This window comes from Bombus vosnesenskii, unplaced genomic scaffold (assembly GCF_011952255.1).
Source record: "Bombus vosnesenskii isolate JDL3184/JDL3185 unplaced genomic scaffold, Bvos_JDL3184-5_v1.1 scf7180000013352, whole genome shotgun sequence".
NCBI classification, from domain to species: domain Eukaryota; kingdom Metazoa; phylum Arthropoda; class Insecta; order Hymenoptera; family Apidae; genus Bombus; species Bombus vosnesenskii.
This window is the reverse complement of record NW_022882988.1, coordinates 3,765,846-3,782,536: the sequence shown is the minus strand read 5'-3', so window position 1 is coordinate 3,782,536 and position 16,691 is coordinate 3,765,846. Positions and strand designations below refer to the sequence as shown.

Here is a 16,691-nt window from a genome sequence, read left to right as displayed (position 1 = left end):
ATGTGGTACCTGTCGAGAGAGCCGCTGGCAACGAGAGAGACGCTCGGTGAAAACCGGTAAGACCGATTAATCGAGTCGGTTGCAGCAGCAGAAGCGGGCGGAGCCGGTCGTGCAGGTTGCTCGACCCGCAACCACCGCTCCTACCGAGCTTGCTGACGATGTTGCTGCCGTTTTCTGCTGCCGTTCGCGCAGCCCTGCCACCGTCTAAGCTGCGCGGACGCGGGTAATTGATACTCCAATCGACCGGTTGGCCAGCCGATCGAAAAATCCTTGGATTACCTTGGTAAGGCTATAGAGCCGCGGCAATTAATATACACGTCAGTTAGAGAATTTATGCCCGTGTGGGATCGCGTTCGTAGATTGCCTCGTTCCGACCACAAATTTCTCTGTTACCCGGCAAATGTAAAGATACCGGTGTTAATTAATCGTATTTATTGGGCCCCGATCGATAACGAGCCGGATGAATAAAAGCACGCTCGAAACCATCAGTCCTGGCATAGCGTTCCACCAGGTATTAACGAGCAATAACTCGCTTATTTATAGGAAATCACCGTTTCAAGGGCTTTTATTTTATGCTGCTGTGTTCGACGATCTGTTCTCTTTGCGGATTTAGCTTAATAAATAAACAATCATTGCGACGTTAAGTGGCCGTAGAAAATTACGCTCCTTTCACAGTCTTACGGTGGAAACAGCTGGCGAAAAGGATGATGATATTCAGGTCCGCGTAGCGTTTCGTTCTTCGTACACGAACGGCGGCCTTCCTCGATGATTTCTCGTCAATCTCCGCGGAAACCGACGAAGCCGGTCGTGCCGGTTTCGCATCCTGTTACGGGACTGCCGCACCGCAACTGTGGTGCAATCCATTTCTACGCGAGGCCAGACGCGAACTCCATCGTCCTCTTCTCGAGTTCGTGAACGAGAGCACGAACGAACTACGACGAGTGATCACGAAATCGAGGCATGTTTCAGAGATAAAAACTATCTCGTCTGATTAATGGGCAAATAAGACACGGTAGAAGAAAGAAGAAAAAGTTGTTAGAAATTTAATCGCCTATAGATATAAGCCAATGGGAGGTACTGGCAATGGCTGCAACGTCCTTCTCGATATGATCACGATAATACCTCGTTTGCCGAACGAGCTGTCCGCGGACGTATCCTGTAGGAGATATATATTGATCTTAGTTACCGATCCTCTCCGCGATCGACCCTGTCCTCTTCTAATCCCCGCTTAGAGACAGATCGAAGGACATCCGGTGGGGCAACCGGTTGCAGCTTGACGCGGCTGCCAAGCGATTAGCGCTACCCTCATCCTCGTAACACGGCCATTTCCAACATTCCGCGATCTCCCCTATCGATCTCCAGCGGGCTGCATTAGCCGGGTGCAGCGTATACGCGACAAATGTTTCGGAACTAATTTAAAGTTATCCGCGGGTTCGGCGTAGCCCGGCCAACACACGTCGCGTACCTATTTCTTTCGAGGATTTTGCAGAGAATGCAACGTGTAACGGATATGTGCGACTCCGTCGATTAAAAATAGAGACACGTACATGACACCGGCTGCGATCGACCGGATGAATCAGAAACTGCGCCACCGATCATCCAGCCAGACCTCTCGCAACCACGTCGATGCATCGATATGCTCTGCGACACTGTCGACAGCTCGTTCAACTTCTCCGGCAAGTTACTTCGTCGCCTTCGCGTGTCTCCGTTATCGTTTTGCTTCGCTTTGCTCAGCCGTAGCACTGCAGCTGTTTACTAATCTGCACGGGACCGCGCAAATTGAGAGTAACTCGAGCGTAAGGAAGGTTCGAACTCCATTGTTCGCGAACTCGTGTCGTGGGCACAATCTAGGAGGGACCGGTAGTAGTGCGGTCCCGGAACCGGAACTGCTGAGTTCCGCCACCCTCTCGAACCGATGTTTGCATCTTTAAGCGCGCTTGATTGCGATTACTTGGTCGGAACTCGCGACCGAGCCAGCGAAATCGACGAGCCGCAGGAATCGTGCTCTGTGCCTTCGACTTTCCGATATCGACTTTTGGAAGCGTCGCCGCTTGTATCGACAGTTTTCCAAGCTTCGATACTCTGCGCTCGAGGATTTGTTTACCGCAGGCAAATCGCAAGCACGGCGAGACGCGGAGAAAATATTTGTTCCCGTGTTTCGAGTCTGATGGGAAGTTACGAGTTGTGTAGTACCGAAGACATTTTGGTCACTGTGCCGTACTATTTGCGGAAGAATGGAGGAACCGACGTTTAAAGGAACTTATTTAACCGAAATTCTCTGTACACAAACCGAGGGATACCTTGGTTCTATTCTATACGGAAGATACACTGTCTTTGGGGGAAGAAAATCAAGACTCGCGTTAACTGGAAGAAACAAACAGGACGCGTCACAATTTACGGTCGATTCGACGCTACGGTGTCCCTATCGGGAATTCGTAAAACCGAAACCCGACGATTCTTCCTCCGTTGCAACGAAACGCTTCTAAATTAATTAATCCCGGTGGAATTAAGAGGAGTTAAACGGCGGGAACTTTGCCGGGACAGACTCTTATCAACTTTGCAGCCACGGTACTGGGATGTTACCTTTCCGACAACAGAACTCGACCAAGTTAAAGACCGCTGTCGATCGTCGGACAAACAACAGGAACCAATATGGATCGTGTTGTGTGCGTTCTACGTTTACCGTACGAATGGTCACTGTGAGGGTTGCAGTAATGTTATGGAAACTGAGAGTAACACATCGTTTCCCTTGTTACCAACGAAACTCGCTAAAGGAGAAGAGTATAGGGTGTCCCAGCTGACCTTATCGGCTAAAGTGCTTTCGCTCCGGGTACAGCTATTGAGCCATTGAGTGGATATCTTCTTTCTTCCACGAACGTAGGAGTGTCCGATGGAATTTTTAAGACAAGTTGAATGGCCGATGATTCTAAGGTGCTTCCTAGGTGAACGCAGACCGCTTGTATTTTTATATAGGTATATCTAATAAGAAAGTTGCAGGGTAAGGCTTCTCGTAACAAGATCTACGTTTTCCTTACAACTCTACAGAATTAGGAAACTAACAGTACGATGTACTCGCGAGTCGCTGTCTTTGTTGAAAATAGAAATCGCGCGAAATAAAATGTCGCGGTGACCCCGATATCGGAGCTTAATGGCAACGAAAATGTTCGGCGTGCAACGGGGCCACGCACGCAACTTCCGCGAACCAAAGGTTCGTATCGTCTGGAAACTCGAAAAGTAAAGGGAATAGCTCGGATAATAGAGTTAGCTGGTACACCTTGTATATCAGGTGGCGTTGGCTTAAATTGCCTCTCGCCTGCCACGAATCTTATCGTTTCGAGCCGGCGTGATTGTTACGAGAGCACACGGCGGCGGCTGCATGGCGTGCCGTTGATACGTCGCTCCGCTCCACGCTGCTGGCTTTCGCTCGCGTTTGGCGTACACGTATATACGGTGAGTTGTACGCGAGCACTGCTTACATAATATCGATACAGAGAGAGAGAGAGAGAGAAAATGCGCATAGAGTGTGTATCGTAGAATCGGTTGTTGGACTAATCCTTGCCGCGCGAAATGGGTAGCAGCGTGTAAATAGAAGGCAAAGGAGAGCGTATGGCGTAACTGGTATCGAGGAGAGGGAAAAAGGGCCAAAGCTCTGGCCGATACGCGTGTACCGTACGGCAAGCGATGTTTTATCGTGGCGGAACGTGGAAATTTTTCACTGGATAAACCTCGAAACGTTGCAGCTTTTTGTAGCCTCGCTTTTTGCGGCATTAGATACGGACGAGAGGAGGGAAAAAGCGTCGCGTGAATTTAGCTGTCGAGCCGAGACGAACACGAAAACGCGACAGAACGACGCGTGCGCGCGTTCGCTCGTTAAATCGCGACCGAGCAGCCACGATAGTTCCCCGTGTATTATGATATTACGGTATCGGTAGGATGGCCGCGCAATGACACACATTCGCAGCCGCACGTCGGTCACGGAGAAATTGCTAAATCTGTCGGCCAGCACGAGCGACGCCGTGCAAAATAGCCTGCGGCTGCGAATCGATTAGATTGGCCGTTCCGCGTTCTGCCAAAGGAATTCTTTGCGGCCGCGCACGGTGGTTAATTGGCAGGTAATCGAATAAACGGTCGGTCCATCCTTGCTGGATGAGCGTAACCGGCCAATTTCCAATTGCCTGATACGGCCTGAAAAAGATCCCTCGGGGGCCTTTCAATTTTACCGATTCAGCGATCTCGAACGAACCAAAGAAAACTTTCGCCGGTGAATCGTCGTTAATTCCAACCCTGACCGATACCACCCTTCAACGTACCCGCCTCGTTGATGGCTGACTGCGTTCGTTCGAGAGCAACGCTCGCTCCGGGCCACGACGCGATGCTACGATGAACGCTCGAACGCGGACGAGCAAATGTTACGTCAGCGGAGCACACATTTTTCGGAACTCGTTAAAAAGGCAATTTAACTTGCCGCTTGCGGCCCATTAATACCACCGCGTTATCGACTCTCTCCGCGACTTTCCCGCTTCGAACTTTGCCCTCGCGAGTATACTGTTATTCCAAATAATGTTCGAAGGGAATCCATTTGAATTTTTCTCTCCACACTTCGGCCACGTCTTGCATTCTATGATCCTCTACCACCCAATCTTGCTTCTTCTTTTGAAATACACGTATAGATACTTTTTTCTTTTATTTATTTCACCGTTCGATTCGCCCATGTATATATCGAAATACAATCGAGTTAAAACGTTACGCGAAGAGTCATGAACGAAACAAGATGGGCGAACGTACGATTCCATTCTGTGTGAAACGTCAGGTCGTTCGTCGTCCGTCCCGTATGAATTTCGCACGACGATTCGACCTCCCGAACCGACCCGTGTACACGCTCTACATAAAATATTTCGTCGCATCGTGCAACTTTTCCTCTTCTTCTCACCCCTTTCGTTCTACCTTTCTTTCCTACTCACTCAGTCGCTCATATTTTTTTCGTTCTTCCTTCTTTTTCGCAATTCCACGACGCTACGGGAAAAAGGCAAAAAGAACAGCTAAAAAAAAAAAAGAAAAAAAAGGAAAAAATCAATAGGCCGCAGGAAATTGAATTTGGTCCGTGCAAACTGACCCGTCGTGTATCGCAGCTGCGTGCCGCCGCTGGCCAACGGCGCCGGGGAAAAAACGGAAAACGAGCGCGAAGGAAATGGCGCTGTCGGTCGAACGCGACCAAGCCTCCATCGAGATTCATTCGATTTCTAACTCACCCCTGAAAATATGTTCTACCCTTTGCATCCGTACGTCTGTTACCGGTCATTCAGTTGGATATATATTCCCACACTGATCCCTTGCATCGCGAAATACGGTGCTGAATACGATGGATGAAAAGGGAACTATTTTCTTTTTCATTTTTATCCTTCGTACGGCATATCTGTGGACGCGTATTCGATTCGATTATATCGACACTTCTCTGGCTTTCCCCTCGAAATCTGCGGTTAATTTCATCGGGCGGTTCGCTAGGGTAGGTCGTTATCCTGAGCCGAAGCTTTATCCCCGGAATGAGTTTAGACTTCGGAAGAGAGGAGGGGGGGGGGGGTTATCGCAACGCCGTGAAATTCAGAATTAGGCAAACGAAACGGTAATCTCCTAGTTTCGGAGAAACTTTAAATACGTGGGCCTCGCGGAAGTAAGTTTAGCTTAAACCGAAAAAGAGCCTCCTCTTGTACGACCGAAGAAATAAAGGAGAGACCGAAACAGGGAGAACAACGTCTTGGCCGTTTTCTTGTCCCGCTTGTTTGCAAATACGGAGTTTCAATTTGTTCGTGCACATAAGCATTTTCCAATATCGCTGTTCCTTCCTCGTCTCCTACGTGCAACAAAGGGGAAAGCAATTTCGCGAATGCCTGCGGAGATACCGCCTCTCCTTAAGGACATCGTGTAATTTAAACGCAACAAACACATCGGAAAAGTGGAACGCTTCGTTCCCTTCCTTTTTACAGACTGCACGAAAGAAGAAAGGATGGATTTTCTAGTCAGTCGTAGCGGATTAAAAACAAGCGGCGATACAGAGGGCATTTGGCCAATTGCTTTGCTCGATATCAGACTATTTGACTGTCCTTTTTAATTAGAATATGCATTGGAGAGATCTCGACTACCGAATTTTCACCGAACGACGGGAAGTCATCTTCGTATAAAAATTTTCTCATTAATTCTCATCATTACAATCCTCATTAATTCTCGTATGCGTCACGAAAGTTCGCGAGGTTTCACGCGCATATACATAGTGTAGTATGGAAAAATAAGAGGATGACTAACAACATGATAATAATATTGTTATTAGATCCCGGATATCTATGTAAATTTGTATTTTTCGAACACTATTGATTTTCAAGTTTCATTCGTTAAATATTCTAACCAGTGTTTTGCTTTAAATAGCTATTGATTAACATTATATATATTTGTATGTATTATATAAATACTATATTATATATAGTATTTTTCGATATTACTTGCATTCTGTGCATTTTCGCAGCTTTAAATTTTCCAATAAATGCATAAAAATTTGCGGTTTAGTTATTACATTACGATCTTATTCGTAGATTTTTTTCGGCCCGTAGGCGTATCTATATTTATAATTGTACTGGCTCTATCAGGAAATAACCAATCACGTATACTCCATAATCATTATGCAAATCGATTGGGAACTTACAAACATGCGTTCTCGTGAAACTCGCTCCACTCATTCCTGCATGCAAGCTTTATTTTCACGCATATATGTATATCGGCCTAGTAATATATAGCTTAGACTATAATATTCTAATCTTAGATTTAGCTATACAGGTAAGAATAGAACAGAGAAATTTCTATAGGTATATGAAGACCAAAGAGAAAATACATGATAAGTTTGTTCGTTTTGATTTTCGAATTCTGATGCTATTTGCCGGCAAGAAGAGAGTATTTTCATATACTTACATAGTTGGAGAGGGATGTCTTAAATCCAAACATACAACTTTTTAAAAATAGCTGATAAATCTACAAACTTTCATAACAAATCAGTGGTATAGTCTTATGATAATCAGTATTTTTCAAATGTCTAAAAAAGTGTCAAATACACATTGCATTTAATATTAAAACCATATAAAATGAGAAAAATTGGTAATGTAAAATTAACAGACAACATGTTGAATTTTTAAATTCTACTTCTATAAAACATAAAAATTGTGACTTATTGCATTTTTCTCCTATGATCTTTATATTGGATCGAGTTAGTTAAGTGAATTTCACTTACCCTCTTCGTCGCTGCCGATCATGGCGTAACGCTCGTATCCCGTGAGGTTTCTGACGGCGCCAAGGCCGAAGTCGTCCTTTGTCCATTGAATAGGTCCCTTCTGGTCGAGGACCCGGCAAGGAAGCGTCACTCGGCTGCCAATCACGGCGGTCTGATCCATCGGTTCAATCGCGAATCGCTGATAAACTACTTCCGTGGTCGTGATCGGCTTCACCGTCGAGGCCAATGGTGACACGTTCGTTATGTTCGTCGCTGATGACGTTACCCTCGTTCCTAGCGTCAGTAGCAACGATAGCCAGATTATAGATGGCGTTGATCTTGCTACGCCTCTTGTTCTCGTGCTGAAAGCAGAAACGAAATAATTCTGTACTCCTTCGTTTTACGTAACGCGATATTGTATTTCAACAAGTTAGTAATTAAATAAACGATAAAACTGCAACGCAACAAGTTACTAACAAAGCTATAAATGTATTTCTTCCGAGTAAGATCAATTCTAATATTTGTTATATTCTGTCTATAAAAGCCTTAGAGAAAACACGATTCTATCATTAATAGTTTAAAACGTTTTTCCAACACGCCGAAAAATATTCGATGCCGAAGGAATTGCAGAAAATAATTTTATTCCAAGTACCCTTCACGATGGAAAAAAAGAGAAAAAAAAAGAAATAAAGCGATTCCAATAATTACAACCGGTTCCTAATCCACGCAATATACTTTCCTCGCACTATACTATAACTGAACCCTCTTCGTCGCGTAAAAATCACCCCAGGTGCCTTATGTAAGCGTGGAACTACATTACCACGTTAAACTTTACGGTTGATTGCGCGAGAACGAGCTGTCGTAAATTATGACTTGGACCGCCGGCAGAGCAACGGGGGCAGAACAGTCGATAGTCGAATTACGGATCAGAGGGGAAAATAAAGGGTAGAATTAATAGCGGAGCGGCGATAACGCACTTACGGCGTCGCAATGATATTCCAGGGTTGGTTGTCGATAAGAAGTAAAAAGCGTCTAAGTTCGTTATTTAACTTTTCTCCCTACCCCGCCCTTTTCTTTCTGTCTCTTTCTCTTCGCTTTCGCGCACCGCCTAGTCCTCTAGCCGAGGATTGTTTAACGACCTTGCAGACGGCCGTACGCTGCTCCGCCCGTTTACCTTCGAACCGTCCTTATTTATCTTTATAGTCCCATCGGATTAGAAGAGCGAAGACCAAGAAGTCGTCGCCGTAAATGAAACGATAAAACTATAGCCAGTACAGCAATTTATTATTGCGTTTTTAGAGCATATATAGCTGTTAGTACACGTGATGCCACTGTTATGACCAGGTGAGACTATATCCTTCTTCTTCCTCCTCTATTCTCTGTTTTTTTTTCTCTTCCGCTTCTTTTACGACGGTAATACCGTTTCGTCGATGCAACGAAAAAAAAAAATATACCCGTTGCTGGCAATTATTACTGTAGCCGTTTTACGACGACAAAGGGAACGGTGGCATGTTGTCGAGGAGAAGGAAGACGAGAGGATGAGCACGCGTTAAACGATTGAGAAACGCTTTAATAAAACTCGATCAATTCGCTTTCTTCCACTTTCATCGTTGTTGCTGCGACAATTTTATTCGAGACTCGGCGTGAGCGGTGATCGATATTGAAATTCTTGGTCGGGACGGCCCCGCGCGACGTACGTACTTCCTATCTCCAACGACCAAAGAAGCACGCCGATCGACGATGTTCGATCTTCTATCACTCGAATCGAATATATCCACGGACATGTTCGCTTCGGCGCTCTAATAACATACGTGAACACGTTTCTCGCGTTGCAATTTACGCGACAATTTCTCCTCGGTGAAGTGTTCCCCCTTGTTCCTTATCGAGTGACGCGAACACGTTCAACGTGGTCACGTCGAGAAACGCGCCAGTCAGCCGACGAAGCGTTCGTTTAATCGTTTCATCGACCTCTCAATTAACTTTTATTCGTCTGGCTTACGCTTGAATCGGACCACGTTGCATCTTCATCGTGCGAGTTCTTCAGACGGAACGAAGAGAAGATGATCGCTCTCGAGTTTTTAACGCAGCGATATCCCGTCTTCAGCGAACAATTCAGACCAAAATACACCTTTAAATTTTAGACACTGTCAACCACGATATTTCGAGTACGAAAGCAATCCCCATTCGCCTTATCCCGTCCTGTCCGGGCACACCAACTTCCTCCGTGGCTTTCGTTCCGGCAGTGAATCGTGGTGCTCGCACCCTTTAAGAAAACGGCCCCGCTCGTTACACGTCGCGTTCGTGTTTCTCGTTGAACGAGTTAGACGACGTTAGCAAGGAGGAGGCGGACGTTTCTTGTCGCGCCATGTTCCGTTTGCTCGACCAGGGGGAGGATGTCGTAAGACGGTCGTACGACATCGTGCGGCTCAACTGCTTACGAGCTCAATAGGATAATAACCTCAGCCTGGTCGTTACCAGTCGAACCATTTCAATGGAATACAAGCCTAATGGACGTAATAATAATTGCGCTTGTGCCTCTCGGTTTCGTCGTTGCTGTTTGCCCCTGCAAGCTGCCTCGACTCTGTACGCACCACGGAACTTTGAAATGTGTCCGGGTAACGCGACGCGTCCTATGTGGGCCACGTTTCCTGTCGTCGTTGACAAATGCCTGGATCGGCTGCGGCTTTGCGGCTTGAATCGATAAGCGCCACTTTAACGCGTTCGCCGATGTTTCTCTCGTTTTACCAACCTATTCCCATCTAGCGCCGTGGGAAATGAAAATATCACACGAAACAGTCACCTTACCCGAACGAAACCTCTCGCAGTCTTGTCGAGGAGTTTTAAAGAAATAAGAAGGAAATAGGAGAAAGGCGAGAGAAATACCGATCTCATAACCGAGTCTACGTTTCAATCCGCGGAAAGTAAAAAAGTTTGAGGTTAAAGTGGGATTTTAATAAATTCCGCGATATTTTCCTCCTATTTTCACAGTGAAAATAATCGCGTCACGGTCGGTCGCGAATCAGCCTGTGGGCGAATTACGAAACAGTCCATTAACGGAATACAACAATAACAGAGAATCATTCGATTTTTCGTTCATATTAAAATTGATAAAAATTGAATTCCGGCTGACAGTCGGTTAACCGTTGTCTGATATTTAATTTAGAAATACCACGTTTTACCATTTCGAGCGTTCGTCTTTCCAATGTTATCGTCAAACACCGTCACACAGAATGTTATCAACGTGCAACATTTTTCGTTCCATTTTCCAAATTTTAATTGCCGGCGGGATTTTTTTTTTCCTCAAACCGGTACTAACCCGTTCTAACCGGAGCACGAAGTAACGATTCGAAAGTGCTTGTTAAAACAAAGCTCGATCACGGATTACCTGTTCATTCGTTATAATCACGTTTAATACTTTTAATTAATTTCAATCTAAACCGAACATCAACCGGTCAGACATCATAATTCAGGGATAACGTTGTATCTCCTCTGTGGCGTGATAAATAATCATCGGACCGGAGGCAAAAATTTCAGAATATTTATCGTCCAGCGATCAGTACTTTTTATCCCGCTCCGTTACATCGATATCCCAACCTACGAAACGATGGTTCGCAAATCAACGATTTTTAACCATTATACCAGCCACCGCGATCCCGAATTTCGATACGATCGTTCATTATACGTTCGGGAATTTTGGCATAATCGCGCCGAGCTCGGTAAACAAGCGTTTCGACGAATAGTTAACGAAAATTCCCGATGCACGTACCCGCGAGATGTAAGAGAAACAAGGAAAATATGCGGCATAATGATAAAGGGAATTAAACAAATGAGACACATTCGTTACTCTGTTACGCAACGGTCGCCTGTAAGGTAATTAAAAGTTTCGACGAGACACGTAACGAAGATAATATGATACATCATGGAGGGAGTTTATAAAAGTCAAGTACGGATTTCAATTTTATCGGAATATAATCCGTCGATGACTGTAGGTCGTCGAGGCGAACCAAGTGGCGCCGGTACGCGTCTATCCGTTTGTTATCGAGATGGGATTCGTTTGCACGTCCCCTTTACTTTATATCGTTGACCCGCGTTAAAATTTCGTGCGATTGCAGGGCACGTGTTCGATCGGTCTCTTGCTTTTCCTAGCCACGTATATACCACTTGGTTATTACATACGCTAACACGTCCCTGAGTATAGATATTCCTGCCAACCACCATGTATTCGTAGATCATGCGCCGCCGATAAAACGGCGCTGCCCGGTCGGTGCCTCGTGATAATTAATTGGCCGCTGTTCATCCGAACAATTACACCTGAATGCCGCGGCAATTATCAGCGTGCCGCAGGGATGACGCTCGCCGTTGAACAAACGCACTCGTTTGTCGCGTGGTTGCTTGCCCATTGTCATCGAAATTTTGACGAGTCTACCCTGTCTCGCGCGACTTTTCCATCCCTTTTTCCCTTCGTATTTCCCTGTAAAAAGGTTCATCTAGAGGTTCGTAATCAAGTAGTCATCGTGAAACACGCCGAAGAACGACATTCTCGCTACGGAAATTGTGTAATCTCATCGTGTCTCGATAATGGTGACGCGTTTTTCCGCATGGAAAAATCCACGTCGACGTATAGCCAGGCGACGCGGTACAGCGACTGCGTTTGACAGCTGAAAATCGAAGTCGTGCACAAACCCGACCGGGTCACTGGAAACACGGTCGTAGCCGTCCTCGAGTCGTCGAACAGAGACAGTGCGTCTCTGATCAATTTGTCATCGCATGACCCAGAATCAAAGATACGAGTCCCACGGGTCGTCGTTTCTGGAAACGTCCGATTGATGTGTACACGCGCTTCGCAATCGGACTGCTGTTCGATATTCGTGGGGATCGACAGAGCCTGTTGGAAACGATACACACAAAGCGGTCGATTTCGATGCCTGACTCCACCTACTCTCGTTTCATAGCTCTATAAACGATGATACGATCAATCGTAACCGATTTTCGTTTATTTTTTTTTTTTTTTTTTTTTATCTTGTATAGTAATCTGATCTGAGCTAGCTAAATGGAATACGGTTATTGTCGATCAGTTTGTTACCGGACGAAATTTGTTAACGCGACATGTTGTGTTGCGTTTTTAAGTATCGTCAGCTAACGACTACGATTGTCGTTTGATCGGTAAAGTTAAGGCATGTTTGGTCACAGTTACCGGCAATATGGTTGATCATCTGGGAACTTCGTGTGCTACTGATATTAGTGTTTTGGAACTCATCTGAAACTATGGGTCCCCGGCTAGCGATCGCAGCGGTTGCCACGAGGTAAATTAAATACAGTGTACGATCATTTTCTAATAAAATCGGTTTAACGTTATTTTAACCAAATGTGTCACGAAAAAAAGAAATAGGCGGGAAGATATGAGAAATCTAATATTACGACAGGTTGTTGAACTCTATAATCTGGACGAATTTAAAACAGTAAGTGGCTACGAATAGCGACTATGTCATGCACGGAAATAGCCGTAGCAATTGAAACATATTTGATAATTTGCTTATTTTAACCACTGTTGTTTACGAATTTCAGCTATGATATCACATTTTAAATTGCAAAATTGTACAACTGTTTGACAATTTGCTTATCTTATCTATTGATTATTACGAACTTAAACTACGATATCTCACGCTAAAGTTTATAATCTACAAAGGATATATCACGCTCATTTTCATTATTCAGTTGACAAATACTTGGCCATTTGTTTATTTTAGCCTTCATAAATTCAAGCTACAATTCCCCCTTCTAAACTATATCATTTATGAAAGAGATACGCCACACTCGTTCTCACCGTTCGTTGCTTTTTATTACAAGAGTCCAATCATTTCCACTGACAATCCGAAAAATGTTCCTGTTTGCGTGGGTCGAACACCAGATCCTCTTAATTTCGCCTACGCGCTACTCATCATCCTCTTCGAAAGGGATGAAATTGTTGGTCGTCCACGATGATGTATCCTCGGCTACCTTTCCCTTCAGTTTCGCTTCAGCCTTGGCACGCCAAACGCCGATAACTACGAAACCGCAATACCTCTGGCGTGTACGGCTTTCAATTTGAATAATCCGATGAATAAATTTACCCGACCATACAGCCCGTTACAATCGCAACGTGCCGTTTGGTGATCTCTCGCTTTTTCTCTATTCGTCGTCAAACGTTTCTGGGCCAATCCCCCGAGTGTCGCCTAATTTTTGATCGAACTCGAAATAACGCGTCATCTACGACCACAAAATCGCATCTACAAGCAGACTGGCAGATATTACGCTTTTGCGGTGAAGAGCTGAAAATTCGAGCTCCGTTCTCCGACCGATTGCACGGCATTAACGAAGCCATTAGTACTTTCTTAACTTTGCAGCATAGCCGTTCAGGCGGATTCCACGAGCAACGGAGTTCCTCGCCAACGACCAGCTGACGCGCGAAAAACCCTCAGCTTCGAGAACCGGCTGAAATATATCATTTTTATCGAGCTACCGGGCTCCTCCTTCCAGCGATAATCTATAATCGGTTCGACGGATCCCGATTAAATATCTATTAACTGGGAGATTTTTGACTGATGCAGCAAAAAGCACATAGAGGATAAAACTAGGTCAGACCAGGGATTTTACGAAAGGTCCCCTTCGAACTCGATGTTCTTACAACGGTCCCAGTCATTTCGTGCGTTACCACGTTGCGCCACGATTGTTTTTTCCAATTCGGCTCCCAAGGCGCACGTGTCACCGGAAAATTGATTTATTATCGCGTAACCGTTTTCCCGGACCATGTTTGCCCGTATCAGTATTCATGGTGCAACGAAAACTGTCAAGCCTGCCCGTACGCAGTCTGGTCGGGCTAGATGCGGCTGACTGTTACAACGGGGACGCATTGTGTGCTCACACAACAATCAACATTGGCTGTGTGTGGTCCGCCGTTGCATACGGACACCACAATGCCAAATTGACACGCGTCTCTGTGCAACAGTGTATACATATATAAGTTTGTGTGTGTGTGTGTGTGTGTGTGGATGCGTATACGAGAAATGCCGATACAACCAGGAGCTTCGTACGCGAAAACTCGAGGCACAATCTCGAACGACCGACAAAGTCATAGAGCTCGGAACGAGCACGAGGTATCGAGAGCTGTTGCGGTTTCCGCTGTTTCTGGCCAAGCCCTCGATTCCGTAAAAAGGACGCAGGCGTTGCAGAGTTCGCCGGCCTCCTCCAGGGAGTTCCCCTGGTTCCGTTCGATCTCGTTTTAATTAACATCGCGCTCGACTATTTTCTACTGTCTGTAACGCGCGCTGCAACCGCACCGGAAGTAGCGCGGTACCTTGACGCTCGCGGCTGTTACGCGGTTCACAAGCAGCGGCCCGGTTTCGTTGTTTATTTAAGCGACGACTGTTGTGCTAACGTGGGTGAGATCCGATACCAGTTCGGCTACGAACTACTATTTTTACGGAATCCATAAACATCGAAAGTTTTAGCCTTCGATAACTCTGTTTCTATTACAGATGATACCGGAACACGTCATACACGTTATACACGGAACGCGTCTACACCCTGCAGGGAAAGCTGAGCAGAGGAGAAGGGCGTGAAATGCTGCACACTATCATAACCCATAATTCACTGGACATTCACTTTACTACGTACACGTAGTATAGACGTAAATGGATGTTGTAATTATAACATGACGTTGATACTTATTAACCGTGTGTATTAACTTAATTATAATGTTATTTTATTAAAGCTAATGTTTAAAATTAGCAAATGCCCCGTTATGCATCGGAGTTCGACTTTAATCGACATCTAATCGTGTCACGAATTAAAATCATGCCAAAGGAATAAGTTATAATTGCGGCTGTATTTAATTCTTCCAACTGTAGAATTCCATTTGCGGTCATTATAATTCCTTTAACGTTTGCAACTCATATTACGAACTCGATGATTTCATGTGTCTATGATATTGGCCTTATTAGTAATTTTTAGATTTCTATCCTTCCCATTTAAGAGAGACAATTCAGATCGAAATAGGGCAAGGTTTGCGTTCCTCAGATATAACGATCGCGTTCTTTTTATCGACTTTTTTTTCTTTCAACACTCTCATTCTAATAACGTCGTTCCAGTGATGATCCATCGTACACCGAATCTCGCTCGAATTCCCTTTTTAACGATAGCTTTTAACATGGCTCGTCGGTATAGCTTATAACTCGATACCACGGTTCATTGGAAGATACGAAGCTAGGTGTGTCGTGTGTACGGCACCGCTTTGTCGGCGATCGACAGCTTTAAGTTGGCCTTTCAACAATTACCCTGTGACCCTTGGAAACATACAGGTGCACCGTAAAGAAGCTGCTGGCCGGTTTGTGTAAATGTCACGTACGCTATTCACGACGTTGTGGTAACTCCGTTAGAAAAAGCGACACAAGCTAACAGAAAATACGCAGGGAACAAGATGCTCGAGTTACAAACTTTTGCAAGTAAAAAAGCAAACCATCCTTTAAAACACATACTGACTTTGAACAGTCCTTTAACCTATTACCCAGGAAAGACGAGTTAATTTGTCATTTTTAGATCGTTAATCTTTTGAACATAATAGTTAGATGTTTTATCTTCTCATCTGATGTTTTATTTCTATAAAAAATATTTGAAGACTACAGGTGAAAACCTGATAAGTTATATTTCTCTATCTATTCATCGAAGCTTTCACAATTTTCTTATTCGATTTTGGGATTGAATATGTGTTGTTTTCACCTCCTTGAATGTTTAAAAGATATTGATAACATTAGTTACGCAGATTAATATTAATTGAATTAAACTAACGCAATGATTAAAGCTATACAGATGGATTTTTCACTTATTCTCCGAAGACTTACGTATTCGAGTCTCTCTTCTTCGACTATTTCATGGCCACGAAATGTCACAAAAGTTAGAAAATTACACAAATCGACCTCATCTTTCCCATAAGAGCATCATTCGCAAGCATCAGAACCTCGCGGAAATTAATTTGTTCCTATTAATTTCCAATTTCGCGACGAAAGAAGAAGTTAAGCGTAAGATTTGACAAACAAGTTAAAGATATCCCGTTTTATCTTCAACGTGAGCTCACTTACATCGTAAGTAAATCACGAAGTAAGAAGAATTAAGCTTAGGAGACACTATGATCCCTATTTTATCTGGTGGAATCGTTTTCTACAGAGAAAGAGAGAGAAGGAGAGAGGGGGTTCTCGAGTTCGAAAGGAGACACCTGACAAGACATTCCGTGGGACACGGGACAATGGACAGACGGATTCCGTGCTCCATTCCACGCGTATGTTGAGGGGCTTAAGCGCGTTACGTGTTCCCTTTATGCACCAGAAAACATCCTTCGACCGCTAACCGTTCCACCGTCGGGTCGCGTCGTATCCTTTTCTTGGACGTCGTGATTCGACGGGACGAACCG

The 16,691-nt window shown here is 44.7% G+C and overlaps 1 protein-coding gene across 5 annotated transcripts in view; it reads right to left on the bottom strand.

The window, feature by feature from the left end:
• Window positions 1-16,691, bottom strand: part of LOC117236710 (irregular chiasm C-roughest protein-like) — a 155,996-nt gene that overhangs the window by 46,124 nt on the left and 93,181 nt on the right. For 3 of the 5 annotated variants that reach the window (XM_033499898.1, XM_033499899.1, XM_033499901.1), the window contains exon 2: window positions 7,271-7,611. In XM_033499898.1, coding sequence (XP_033355789.1) covers window positions 7,271-7,611 — 341 coding nt within the window. Of the gene's footprint in view, window positions 1-7,270; window positions 7,612-8,230; window positions 8,609-9,248; window positions 9,609-16,691 lie in introns of those variants that run through there. The other 2 variants (XM_033499902.1, XM_033499903.1) reach the window with 2 other exon arrangements.